Source organism: Acanthaster planci, linkage group LG06, assembly GCF_054643075.1.
Source record: "Acanthaster planci isolate LZ-2023a linkage group LG06, COTS_SCS, whole genome shotgun sequence".
Classification (NCBI taxonomy): Eukaryota; Metazoa; Echinodermata; class Asteroidea; order Valvatida; family Acanthasteridae; genus Acanthaster; species Acanthaster planci.
Window position 1 is genome coordinate 17326935 of NC_141782.1, and position 14462 is coordinate 17341396.

Sequence of the window (14462 nt, forward strand, 5' to 3'; positions counted from 1 at the left end):
AATTCTGTGGGTCATGATCATCTTTTACCTGTTGCCACCGAGAGCATTTTGCAGGAGTTTGGTCAGCACTGAGTCACGGTAGGGAACAAGTACTTTCTTCTTTCCCATAGACAGGTCAGCCAAGGCCTAAAGAAAGTTTTAAAAACATGATCAGTCTACCTGATCTGGGTATTTGCCTGGGAAATGGTTATGCGTTGCAACTTTCAATTAATCCTGAAATTCTTTAACACTTCAAACTGTTTACATTTGCCGGAACATAAAATTAGTAAGGACACTTCCAAAGTCATGTAATCCTCCAAAGCATGCTAACCCTTAAAAACTACTCTTAAGTTCTTTGCATGGTGACGCAGAGAATTAGTGAATGTAGCAGTCTCGAAGCTCCTGAGATTTTGGCAGTTCTAATTTGCCATAATTTCTTTGTTTGTATAGTCTTCTAACTACCTGAGCCTCTTTTGAGTTTTTATATTTTGTTTTTCATTTTGTGGCTCAACGTATTTGGTATAATTCTTGTTTATTTGACTTTTTTAGTGTTCATTTTCTGGAATAATGGTTTTGGGTTTTTATCTGTGATCTTAAAAAGATTTAGATTTTCTTGAATGTATTAAATATCATGCTATCTGACACTAAGTTGAAAACAGAGATGGAAAAGATTATCTGTCTTGGATGTTAACAAATAATTCTACACAAGCTACAAGGTCTCTAATCAAGTGTGCCTAAAAGGAAAATTCCTGCCAATGTTAAAAGCAGATATTCAGCTTTGAGATGGAAGTCTAAATGCTGCAGGTGTCAAAGGCACTTCTGAGAAAGGGTGGCGGAGAAAAGAATGGACTACCACAACTTACCGAAATGACATTACCCAGTGATGACAGTGATTTGTTGATGTTGGCCCCTTCCTTGAGTCTGTCTCCGGTGGCGCCTGTGCTGTCTGCACGCTCGCTTCCTGCAGGAGGATTGGGGAGGCGGGGGCCAGATAAGATCATGAGATATGAACAAATCTGCTGATTACGAGGCGATGCAGGGAGACGAACAATACCAAAGGATTTTTTTGCCAAATCTCGTCTGAGTAACTTGTCAATTGATCATACTGGATGACTTGTGATTGGTTTGTGATGGGCTGATGGTGTTTTGTTTACAATTCTGTATGACGCATGTAACAGTGACAAGAAAGTACTCAGACGTAACAACACTGATTTCAACAGGAGAGTTAAACAAGAATAATGAATCACAACTGTCATCTTAACCATTAGGTGGCATCGAGTGGATGGCTGCTACATTTGCAAGGACTCTCTATCGCTACGCACCTGCCAGATCCACCAGGTTGATGACACTGGTCTTCTTTGTCTCTTGCCCAACATCGTTCTTGCTGATCTGGTCAAACTGGATGGTAACTACGGTGTGAGCACGACTACTTGTGGCATTCATCTGGGTGGCAGCTACTGTCCGGTTAGAGGTACCTGTAATAGCAGTAACCACAAAAAGAGAATGACTAATCTTGTTATTATCATCACAATCCACATACAAGCTTATTTAGGGTACACTGTACTGAAGTTTTTGGAGGGCAATTCATCCACAGTGAACTTCCACAATGCTCTATTAATGGTTGAAATTTTAAAAGAAGATGTTACAGAACACACTAGGCCATTTTGAAGCTGTTTTCGATAACATAACGTCTAATTCACAGCAAGGTATCTGGTATTCAACCTGCTTTGCAGAAAAACCTTTTTCCAACAAATAGATGTGTGAAAGACAAATAAAAGAAAAGGTTGCAATGACTGGGGAATCCCCCAACCAGCCTTACCCTCCTCAATCCTGTTCTCGATCTCCCTGTAGCTCCCCACGGCCACCTTCTTGAGTGACTGGACATAGAACAGGCCCTCCTTGGGGTTCTGTCGGACCTGCAGGCCACCCTTGGGGTTGGTCTTTTGCAAGAGGTCTCGCACCTGCTCATTATAGATCTCCAGCATGGAGAATGTGACTTCATATTTCTGTGGGATGAAAGGACAACTGACAGTTACAATCTACATGTACAAATACAACCTTCAAGAAAGAGCAAACTTTGCAGATGTCTGTGAAATGAAAACTCCCAAGTGTCATTATTTACTATTGAGTAAAGTTTGGATCCCCTCGACACGAGACAAAATGTGAGGGGATTTCAAAACTGAATTTGTGGTTTCAAAAACCTGATTTCTTATTTCAGCTTGAACAGTTGCTCAAGACATGTCCATGAATTAGAAACCCTTACTGATCAATAATTTTAATCAATGATATGATTTTCATTTCAAAAAATTTTTAGACCAAAAAGGAGCTGAAGTGATTTACATCGATAATTTCCCTTCACATCATTCAGGAGTTTGTCTACATTACTCCAACCACTTTTATGCGGGATAATGCTCCCACTGCATGCCAAATGCAGCAGAGACATTTTAATTGGATCAACAGTGCCTTGTAATCAGACAATATGCATGGAGTACTAAATCTGATAGAATCAAGATGATAGAATTAACACACCTAAAACATAATGACATCACGCTTTGTTTACAAGTGCCCTTTCCTATGGCAGTTCGATGGATCATGTCCCACATCACTGCAGCAGGAGAGCGAACATGTAAATGAAGTGTGAAGTCATTACGTTATAGGTCTATTTGCTCCGAGACCTAACACTGTGACAGCTGGTTGCCTGTACCTGAAATCTACAGTGGCACCATATAATCTCTACTCGTTGGTAGGAGCAGAGTGCTGACGAGTACCAGTGCAGTTACTCAACATTTGGACAGTATGCTCTATGCATATGCTCCATCCATTGTCGGTCTCCCAATGTATGGACAGACATGTCCAAAATGTTCATATACCGCACAGGTTTATTTTGTAAACTCCACTCACTCCAAAAGGAGATTATTATAGGGTTCTATGGCAAATGTACACCCGTTGGTTGCCAATATTCATGTTCAAGAAATTGCAAAATGTGCCTTTGAACTGAAAATGCACTAGTCTCAACGTATCAAATTCACAGAGCTACAAAATGGACTCGCAAGGTCACACTGTAACCTACTGGAACACAGTTTTGCAACAAGGTGCTAGATTTCAGGGTACGCATTCACGTCTACTAAAGAGAGAGAGGAATGATTTGGCCTACCCCAGCACCCACATACAAGAAGGTGGGATGCTGCAGCACCCACAGCTACCCCCCCCCCCTCCTGCAGGCTTGACAACTCCCAGTGAACTGTTTAAGGTCAACAGTAACCAACTTCAAAAGCAAGGAAAGTCAAACACTGAAGGTAAACCTTACCACTTTGCCATCGCCACTTTCTATTGTCTTGAAGAGGACATCACAGGTGATTGGAACAATGCCCCTAAGAAGAGAAACCAATGAGAAGAAATGTTCTTGGTTACTTTCCACAAATGCCCATTCCCCAAACCTGTCATACTTCCCTAAATGAAAGGTTCTACCAGTCATTTATTAACATTCTGTATTGGGTCACTCCTTCAAATTTTTGGAATGAGAAATCTTTCCCAAGTAGCACATACTTGCATTGACAACCCACTGATCGGTTCACGCTCATGAGGCTTTGGACTTTGGGCTAAAACATTTTTATCCTATTTTTCAAACTTATTGACTGCTCTAAAAGTAACAACTTACTTGTTTGGCCCATAGCCCACCATAGAGTACGACTTGCCAGAGCCTGTTTGACCATAAGCAAACAGGGAGCAATTGAAACCTGAAAGAAAAACAATAGACATATAGATACAAGAGCGATAAGAGGTAAAACCTGCTTAACTCTTTATCCTTGTTTTCATTTAATGTACTTACATATATTTCAGTATTTTTCCACTTACCTTGGAAGGCATTGTCCAAGACCCCTTGGCCCAGATCGTTGAAGACATTCTGTTGCGATGCATAGTTACTGCCAGGGTTAGCAGCCAGGATACCATCGGGCTGCTCTGTGAAGCCATCATGTGACCTGCAAAAGGAGCAGAAACAGAAAATAAGCGTAAATAAATATGGACATGAAAATAAACGTGGATGTTCCAACAGCACAGTCAGTCACACTGCCTTGGCCAATGGCTGTACATTTCACATTTTCTGCTACTCAGGATCAAGTTTTGAAGATTCACTTCTTAGAAACCAAGACTTAAATAAAAATGAAGACAAGTATGGGGAGGGGACAATGTCAACACAAACAGATGAGTAGGCAGCCATGTCATTGGACACAGTGGGTCTTTGTGTAGGAAGTTACAGAGGCTAATGTTCAAGGCAAGGGTGTGACGTTTACACATTTAAACATTTAAACAAAAGTTCCAAATTTGTTTAGAGATTTTCCAATTATTTATACGGATCCACCCCTTTTAGAGGTTTGATGTTTTAATTGACGCAATCTGGGGCTCATTTTATCGTTAACGATGCCTGGAAAATGTAATCTGATTTTCAGAACACTTTACTGCTCGGTCATATCACAGGAACACCATGATTTCATCACCCGAACTTTATGTGAACTATTTACATTGTATACAATTTGTTGTGTATAAAGTTTTCAATGACACCACGGTAAGGGTGAGAAGTTTACACATTTAAACATTTAAAAGGTATGGAAACGTTTTCAAATGTTTTTCAAATTAAATGTAAATTCTCATCCTTACTCCAAGGAACCCATACACAAGCGGTTCAGCAAAAAAGGAGTCCTTTAACTTGTGACGCGACAGAGGGCGCTAGTCACTAGGCACGGTGCGAAGATATAGATGGCGCTCTGCCCAGTAACAGAGGCAGATGTTAGGCGCGCATAGCTGTGTGTTAAGCAAGCGCGGCGCATAGGCTCCGCCTTGTGCGTTGTGCGATAGGGCAGCGGAAGTCACTGCTTAGTCACGTGAGCACGTGCGCGGGCGTGGTCAGAGCAGCGCGAAAGCTATAAAAGGCGCGCGTAGGCTACGCTTAGTGGTCCTGATAAAGGGCTGATCCTGAGGTAAGGGTCGAGAATCCTGTGCAAGGGTTAAAGTCACCTAGCCTAGTGTGACTGTGCCTAAGTCCGAGTGGTGCGTGTGCTGTTGAGGGGCTCGGTAGGTTGAGGGGCTGATTGGTGGTGCGGTATAGTTCCTGAAAGGAGCTTGCGGTCGATGCAAGGGCGCATTGCTATCTCGTGACGTGAGTTGCGTGTAGCACAGCTCTGACAATAAGCCCCGTAGACTTGCTAAAGTCCCTGATTCGGCACTGGATGCCCGCAATTAATTGTGGTGTTCGCTGCTCTGGGCGAAGTCCGGTCACTTATAATCACGCAGTTTCCCCGTCAATAGCGCCCTCTACTAGTGTATTGGTTGAGTGTGTTGATGAATAAACCAGCCACTTGTGAATTGTTGTATATAAGTCAGGAGTCCAGGCGAAGTTTATTTCGAGTCAGGTCTGTCCGGGTTACGTCATTAAGTTTCGACCAATCAGATTAGCCATCATCTCGACGAAGACCAACTTTCTTGGGGGACGGTATACTTCGGTCCCAACGGACTCGTCCCTAGCCGCTCAGGGACTCTCCGGCGTGCCGTCCGACGCACCGCGCCTCGAGGAGGAGGGCGCCCTCGCCTTCGTCGGAGGGGCGCGGCGCCACAAATTGGTGTCAGAAGTGGGATCAGCCTCAAAGGTTTCGTCTACAGAGAGTTTTCAGTTCCAGTTTCCTGTGATTCGATTGGTCGATGCAGCAGCTACTGTGGGCATCAATTGCGTTAGCTTTGGTTTGCATTGTGTTGGCGGTCATTTACTTTTGGTACGTTTGGCTTGTTCATCGAAGAGATAGGAGGTACTTTCGTTGGTTGAGGTCTGCAAGATTTGATCCGCCGGCTGAGTACGAGGTTGAAACAGCAGTATGAGTGGTAGCTCAAGTGAAGGGGACTTGCACAGGTCCCGGATGGAGGTTCAGTTGTTGCAGTGGGAAAAGGCTCAGCAATTGGACAGAATCATGGAGTTAGAAGCAGCATTGCGAGATGCTAAGGAAGCAGGATCGAGCCCGATTGGTAGACCTGGCCCAAGTGATGTGCAGAAGTCATTTGAGCACGTGAGAATTGATTCGGATGTTGTATTCCGGCTCCCTGGCCAAGATTTGGCTGGAAACAGGGAGGAGACGTCAGGGTATGGGTCGTTCAGAGCACCAGCACTGACTGAGTTGAAGACGCCAGAAGTCCATTGCAAGGAAGACGATGGTGGGCGCAGTTTAATTGATTGGACACCTCCAAGGCAAGAGGCGGCGTCCAGTCCGATAGTCTCTGCGGTACATGGAAGGGGTGTGAACGAGAGTCCATGTGTTCACATGCCAACTGCACCTGATGCAGAGAAGAAGCTCTACAGCGAGCTGATGAGTTTTGCCACACGTTCGCCAAGTGTTAAGACAGACAACGTGCGGGCTGATGAAAAGGATGGGGCGGGGCCTTGTCCAGTTAGAAGGGAGGAGAGAGTTGTTGGAGAAGATGAGTTGCGGGGAAGGCTTGGTCTGGTTCCCCGCCGACCAAGTATTGTTCCCGACTGGTACAGTGGCAAAGTGCCGTGGAACGAGTACTACGGGCACTTCGAGAGTTGTCGGTTGGTGAACCGATGGGACGATTTACAATCGGCCGAGTATTTGGCCGCGAGCCTCCAAGGAGATGCAATTCGCATTCTTGGAGAAGGCGCCCTCCAGGGCCGGAAGTTGAAGTATGAAGAGTTAGTTAAGTTGTTGGCTAGGAGGTTTGGGCCTGGCCAGCAGGCTGAGAATTTTCTAGTAGAGTTACGTCATCGTCGGCAAAAGCCGAAGGAGTCTTTGCAAGAGTTGTGTCAGGTAGTACATGAGTTAGCAGTGAAGGCGTATCCGGAAATTCCCGAAGAAGCGAGAGACCGATTAGAGAAAAATCATTTCATGGACGCTGTAGCTGATCAGTACGTCCGAGAAGGAATCTTCCGAGCAAGGCCGAAGAATTTGTCCGAGGCATTGCAGGCGGCGCTTGAGACTGAGAACTTCCATAAGGTAGAGGCACAAAGAAAAGTCGACGAGAGACCAGCCAAGTTTGTCAGAGGTATCGATAAAGACATTGAAGAAAGGATGCAGTCTGTCGAACGAGCCATAAAGGGTGTAGCCGACATGACGAAGCAGTTGGAGAAATTGATGGGGGCCATGTTGTCACGACCAGTGACGTCACCAGCTACGTCAGACCAACAGGTGCCGGGTACCCCGCCTCCTCAACGGAGGCCGAAGGCGGAATTGAATTGTCATAATTGCGGTGTAAAGGGACACTTTGCTAGAGAATGCACACAGCCGAAACGAAAGCGTCCCCGTAACCAGGGAAACGAGAACCAGCCGACCGGAGGGTCCGCGGAAAGGCTGAGGAATGCAGAGGACCCACAGAAGAAGGTCGACGGGGTTTGAAGAGAAAGAATGAAAACGAGGTTGGAGTCAGTACGGTAATGACTCCGGCAATGGGGCCACACCAGGGCTTATTTGTTAAGGGGTCGATTAGATCAACCGAGTTTCGAATACTAATCGATACTGGCGCTACCGACACGTTGATAAACATGACAGTATATCACCAGCTACCGAAGGAAGAGAGGCCGACTCTGCAAGAGTGTGATACCAGAGTCCGGCAGGTGGATGGCACCCCGTTGAAAGTATATGGGACTGCATGGTTAGATTTACGAATTGGGAAGACTGTGCACCCGATTAAAGCCACCTTTGCAGATATTGGAACACCAGCTATGTTGGGAATGGACTGGTTGTTGTCTACAGGAGGTAGTCTTGATTTCAGTAGACTTGAGGTATGTGTCAATGGCGAACGAATTAAGTGCACGAGTGCTGCTGGTGCGCCATTTGTCGGCAAAGTGGTAGTGACAAGGACTACGGAGATACCGGCTGGGCATGAGACCATTGTGCCCGGAACGGTTATTTGTCAGTATGAGGAGTTGACTGGAAGTATGATCATGGAACCAGTTGAGTCAGGTGGCCGAATTGCGGAAAAGGGCCTAGTAATGGCCAAGTCTGTGGTTGATGTGCCAGCCGAAGTGGTGCCCATTCGAGTATTGAACCCAAATAAGGAGAAACGTGTCCTGCGTGCGGGAACAATAGCTGCAACAATAACACCAGCGGAGGTGGAAACTCCGCCCACGGCAGGCAAGGTTGCGGAACACGAGGGGGCGCTACCCAACCATTTGACCGAATTATACGACCGAAGTCGAAGGAATTTGGCCCCACATGATTATGCAAAATTGAGAGGGTGTCTGATTGAGTATCAAGATGTGTTTTCAAAAGGAGACGACGATATAGGCAGAACTGATATAGTTAAGCACAGCATCGGCACTGGTGGCGCTAGACCAGTAAAACAAAAACCTAGAAAGCATCCCGTGGTTAACCAACAAGAGATCAGTCGCCAAGTGGAAGACTTGAAGAGGCGTGGCTTGATTGAACCCTCAGATAGTCCGTGGGCGGCTAACGTTGTGTTGGTAAAGAAGAAAGACGGGACGAAACGGTTGTGTATCGACTATAGAGGTCTGAATGCGGTGACAATAAAGGATGCCTATCCTGTGCCAAGAATTGATGAGACGTTGGATGCGTTAGAGGGCGCTCGATGGTTTTCAACCCTCGACCTCGCCTCAGGGTACTGGCAGGTTGCCTTGGACGAGGATGCACAGCAGAAGTCAAGTTTTGTGGTACGGAATGGGCTGTATCGTTGGAAGGTGATGCCATTCGGGCTAGCCAACGCACCGGCTACGTTCGAACGACTAATGGAGAAAGTGTTGTCAGGGCTGCAGTGGGAAATCTTATTGGTGTATCTTGATGACGTCATTGTCTTTGGCAGAACAGTAGAAGAGGAGTTGGGACGACTTCGAACAGTCTTTGAACGGTTGAGAAGTGCTGGGCTTAAGTTAAAGCCAAGCAAGTGTAACCTGTTTCAGAGGTCAGTAACCTACCTTGGCCACATTGTGTCGGCCGAGGGCGTAGCAACGGACCCAGCTAAGGTTAAGGCAGTCGCTGATTGGCCGGTCCCGAAGAATGTAAAGGAGGTGAGGAGTTTCTTGGGCCTTGCCTCGTATTACCGAAGGTTCATCAAGGACTTTGCTAGCATCGCCAGCCCACTGCATACCTTGACGTCAAAGTCAAAGGAATTCATTTGGGACGAGTCTTGTGATAAGGCATTCCACTGGTTGAAACAGTGTTTGCTAGGGGCCCCGGTATTGGCCTACCCGTTACCAAGTAGCGAGTACATCTTGGATACGGATGCAAGTTCAGAGGGCATCGGAGCCGTACTGTCTCAGGTGCATGACGGTGTCGAAAAAGTTGTGGCTTTTGCAAGCCGGAAGTTGAGCAAAGCTGAGAGAAACTACTGCGTCACTCGAAGAGAGCTGCTCGCTGTGGTGACGTATTTGAAGTACTTCCGCCAGTACCTTTACGGTCAAAAGGTCAAGGTACGAACAGACCATTCTTCTCTGGTATGGTTAAGGAACTCGAAGAACCCGGAAGGACAACTTGCACGATGGTTAGAGGTTGTGTCAGAGTATGACGTCACAATCCAGCACCGTCCGGGTGCCAAGCATCAGAATGCTGATAGTCTGTCTAGACGACCTTGTAAACAATGCGACCATTGTAATGCGCAAGATGATTCTGATGGTGACGATGCCGATATTGATGCGACTACTACTATGGAAGAAGATAAACAAAAGTCAACCTCGAGCCCAGGAGATGTAAAGGGGGCCCGAGTTGCTGTGGTAGAGCCTGCTGTGAGCAGCAAAGGACTTAGAAACGCCCAAATGGCGGATGAGTCGACAAAATGGCTGTTAATTGCCAAGGATGAGGGGAAGGAGCGCCCTCATTGGGATGAGGTAGTTCACAGGTCTCCGGCAAGTAAGACGTAGTGGTCCTACTGGGATCAGTTGGTTGTAAGAGACGGTGTACTATACCAGCGATGGGAGTCAAATGATGGTAGTTCAGTCCAATGGAGGTTGCTGGTTCCTAAGATGTTCAGACGCGAGTTTGTAGAAGAACTGCATGGTGGGAAATTGGGAGGCCATCTTGGCCTGAAGAAAACCCTGGCCCGTGTGAAGCAGCGGTACTTCTGGTCAGGTATGAGTGCCGATGTAAGAGCATACATCCGGAAATGTGATCAATGCGCAAGGAAGAAGCCGCCCCCAAAGAAACGGAGGGCGCCCTTGCAACAGTATAATGTAGGAGGAGCTAAGATGGAGTTCCAGTGCACCAGGTGCCCCAAGAAGTTCAGCCACCTAAGGGGCCTGTTACGGCATAAGAAAAGCCATGGGCCAGCACCCTATTTCTCCTGCCAGCGGTGTAATTACAGGGAGAGGCGACGAGACAACCTGCGGCGGCACTATAAAGTAGCTCACCCGGACAACCTGAGTGACATAGAAAGGATGACGCCCGGGCCAAAGCAAGACAAAGGTCAGGAGGCCAATAAAGGGGAACCAACGCAGAAGGAGGCGAGGCGGATCATCGTGGGAAGCACGCCTGCGGACCGACGAAGTCCCAGTCCTCGACTCACGGTACCATGGGACAAGTTTAGGGACCTCCCAAGGCCCCTTTCCCCGTTAAGAACGTCCCCGGAGAAGGAGAAGCCACGAGAAGAAGAAGACCATAACAACGAGAAACCCACCCTGGAGAACGATACCCCTCCAGAGGCCATCCCGGGCAACGACAAGCCAAAAGAAGAACACCCGGCCACGCCCAGCCACCAGGCAGAAGTCCATAAACCAGCGCCAGCCAATGGAGTCACCAGGACCCCCAAAGGGCGTACCCGCTTTGAGCTGAGGAAACCACGCATCCCCAAGACGGCCACCATCATCGAAGAAGTGCTGACACGAACATATGTGGATGGAGTAGAGATTCACCGGGAGACGCGCCAGCGGAAGTATTTCCAAGATGTCCTGATTGACTGCCCCCTTCTGTTGGCAAAATAATAATAATAACAAAACCAAAAAAAAGCAGTAGTCGATTTACCAAGAAGATAGGAAATAACCTGATGTAAATTAAGCAGCTGATTTACTGAGGACTTTTAAAGTATACCAGGAGCAACTTGATTCTTTACTTTCAATCTCAGAAGAGGCATTCTACTTTCTAATAAGGTTTCATATTTTTATAAGCACCAATCACCTTGATCAAATGTTTCACGCTTGTTCTTACTGTTTACTAAAATATGGTTGGTAAATAAATGTTGTAACAGGTTCTTGTTAAATAAATGTTGCGACTCTGTCGCGTTGTTGTAAAAGATTGTTCGGCTTATCCAAATGAGGGCATTTAGGCCTGTCAGGAGGCTGTGTGACGCGACAGAGGGCGCTAGTCACTAGGCACGGTGCGAAGATATAGATGGCGCTCTGCCCAGTAACAGAGGCAGATGTTAGGCGCGCATAGCTGTGTGTTAAGCAAGCGCGGCGCATAGGCTCCGCCTTGTGCGTTGTGCGATAGGGCAGCGGAAGTCACTGCTTAGTCACGTGAGCACGTGCGCGGGCGTGGTCAGAGCAGCGCGAAAGCTATAAAAGGCGCGCGTAGGCTACGCTTAGTGGTCCTGATAAAGGGCTGATCCTGAGGTAAGGGTCGAGAATCCTGTGCAAGGGTTAAAGTCACCTAGCCTAGTGTGACTGTGCCTAAGTCCGAGTGGTGCGTGTGCTGTTGAGGGGCTCGGTAGGTTGAGGGGCTGATTGGTGGTGCGGTATAGTTCCTGAAAGGAGCTTGCGGTCGATGCAAGGGCGCATTGCTATCTCGTGACGTGAGTTGCGTGTAGCACAGCTCTGACAACAAGCCCCGTAGACTTGCTAAAGTCCCTGATTCGGCACTGGATGCCCGCAATTAATTGTGGTGTTCGCTGCTCTGGGCGAAGTCCGGTCACTTATAATCACGCAGTTTCCCCGTCAATAGCGCCCTCTACTAGTGTATTGGTTGAGTGTGTTGATGAATAAACCAGCCACTTGTGAATTGTTGTATATAAGTCAGGAGTCCAGGTGAAGTTTATTTCGAGTCAGGTCTGTCCGGGTTACGTCATTAAGTTTCGACCAATCAGATTAGCCATCATCTCGACGAAGACCAACTTTCTTGGGGGACGGTATACTTCGGTCCCAACGGACTCGTCCCTAGCCGCTCAGGGACTCTCCGGCGTGCCGTCCGACGCACCGCGCCTCGAGGAGGAGGGCGCCCTCGCCTTCGTCGGAGGGGCGCGGCGCCACAAACTCTTTCCTTTCCTGGATGGCATATCTTTGTGTCCAGACTGCACTAATGTCTCCAGAGTGCTCTGGAGAGGGCAGGATCTTCCCAGGAGATAGTGCCAACATCTCAGCTCTGGACGGTGGTTATTAAAATCCCTTGACAGGCATTCCCAGGGATCGATACCCGTTTTGTGTTTCAAGCAACAGGCTGTTACATGTATTTGAAAGAGCCTAATCAGCTCTTCACATGAACAAGAGATGGTGTTTTTTTACACAACAATGTCCCTGTGTTGGATAATCACGGTATACCTACACAGGTTTATGCATGTTAATAGGCAGAAGGATGCGTATACTCATGTGTCCAATCATTTGCTCAGGGTACTGGGGTGCCACAGTCCCCATCAGCCTCTCCCTTCTTTGCCAGTGAGGGGGTACTTCAAGTCAGAGCTGTTGCTACGTCAGTAAGACTGCTTTGTGTTCCCTTCCCTTTCTTATGCACCCTCTCTTCCATTTTCCTCTCCTATCTCCACTTTTCACCGGCTTAGTTTATAAAACTTGTTCAGAGGTACGAAACAGCCATAATACATTGTACCTGTGTCATTTCTCGTGTCACATCATACAATATCAATTTGTAATCGACCTGATTTATTGAACTCATTTGTATCCTGGGGAAAAAATTAGACAAATGAAGCTCACCTGTTGCCAGACATGCAAGGTAAACAGATAATTGAATACATGTAATAGACTGATAAGAAATATGAGGGACTGAATTCAAAGTCCATACGCACAGCTTTTGCCATGTCCTTTATCTGCATCAGTACAGACCTAATTGAAATATCATTGGGGTTAACAAAGGTCATGGATTGTTTGCAGTGCAATGCTATATGAGATCTATCTTAAATTCGTGTCAATTGTGTTGTTTGCTTTCTGGACATTCAATAACGTGATTTATATTTGATGACCAGACACGTTTCTTACTCAACCATGCTTATGAATACTCCATCTTTTTTTTTTTTGGACAGATCTGCCATTTACCTAGTGCTTACACAAACAAAGCAATCATGATGTGTTGATTGTTCGTGCTTTCTCAAGTGTGGAATGCTTTGGTACCTTTGTGAAAATGGTCCTGACATTCAATTAGTCATATGCTTACACACAAAGACACTTTGTGTTGTCACCATGGTAACGCCTGTGGTGCAGCAATCACTTAGCAACAGCTAGTAAGATTCAGGAAATGAGTTTCTGCATAAACTACTGTACACATTTCAGCATGCGTTAACGCTACATGTATTCATTACAATCACTACAACCGACAGCTGACCTACAAATTCACTCCATCTTCATTTCTGAGTATGGCAGGCAATAATCCATGATATCAGACATCAACTAAAAAAATGGCAGATACCATGTTTCATTTATAAGTTTTCTGAAAGTGTTGTTGCACATTCTGAAAAAAAAAACTCTCCCTATTGCTGATACAACAAATTAACCACACTGAAGAAAGAGGGGCATTGTAAATCAAATGTGAAAATCAGTAAAATGCACCTAGAAAAAACAGCCCAAACACAGAGAGGGAAATCCATTCAGCTTCTTGCACTTTACATCTGACAGGTCAGTTTCTCATCGTAACATCAACACGATGACAAAGTCATAACTGCAATCTGTAAATCCTTTCCCGAACACTTGTCTGAATTTCAACAATAATAAATCACTGCTTTTATGATAATATTTAACACTTTCCCACAGGTAATGTACTTTGCTCAAGCATAAAACTCATCAGCTTGCCGACAATTTTGGTTATTCTTTAACCTGACAATAATCACCACCTGTGAAGGTGATCCATCAACACAAATATCACTTGGCATTGTCACAATTCTTAATTGAAGATAAATGTAAGCCAAAGTAATGCATTAAACCATTAGTCAAAAACTTATACTTGAATCAATAGCAAAATGTTGAAGGTTCACTCTAGCACTCAGTATGTACTTTAGGGAAGGACTTTTCTTGACAAAACTTTCCAATCCACAGATGTGAAATATTACTGACCAATAATAACACTGTATGTAAAAAAAACTTAACAAGGAAAAATGATCAAATCAGAGGAACATGTACGAGTACAATATCACTGGTGGATGGGGGGGGGACGCCATCCCAAAGATTTTTCTTTAAATAATGACAGGTAATTTTTGGATATTTTCATTCATCTTTCTTCCCAAAACATGTGAAAGCCGCCCTAAATTTAGCCCACCCCTCAGAGAGGAAATACATGTAAAAGGTAACATAAAGATTCCATTTTTTAGCCCCTTCAACCCCCCCC

At 45.9% G+C, this 14462-nt stretch overlaps 1 protein-coding gene across 6 annotated transcripts in view; it reads right to left on the bottom strand.

The window, feature by feature from the left end:
- Positions 1-14462, bottom strand: part of LOC147798899 (kinesin-like protein KIF28) — a 50101-nt gene that overhangs the window by 23225 nt on the left and 12414 nt on the right. For all 6 annotated transcript variants that reach the window (XM_087138032.1, XM_087138033.1, XM_087138028.1 and 3 more), the window contains exons 6-12: positions 3835-3959; positions 3638-3716; positions 3287-3350; positions 1799-1985; positions 1302-1454; positions 843-940; positions 29-126 (exon numbers count right to left, since the gene is read on the bottom strand). In XM_087138032.1, the coding sequence (XP_086994158.1) occupies positions 29-126; positions 843-940; positions 1302-1454; positions 1799-1985; positions 3287-3350; positions 3638-3716; positions 3835-3959 (804 nt within the window). The remainder of the gene's footprint in view (positions 1-28; positions 127-842; positions 941-1301; positions 1455-1798; positions 1986-3286; positions 3351-3637; positions 3717-3834; positions 3960-14462) is intronic.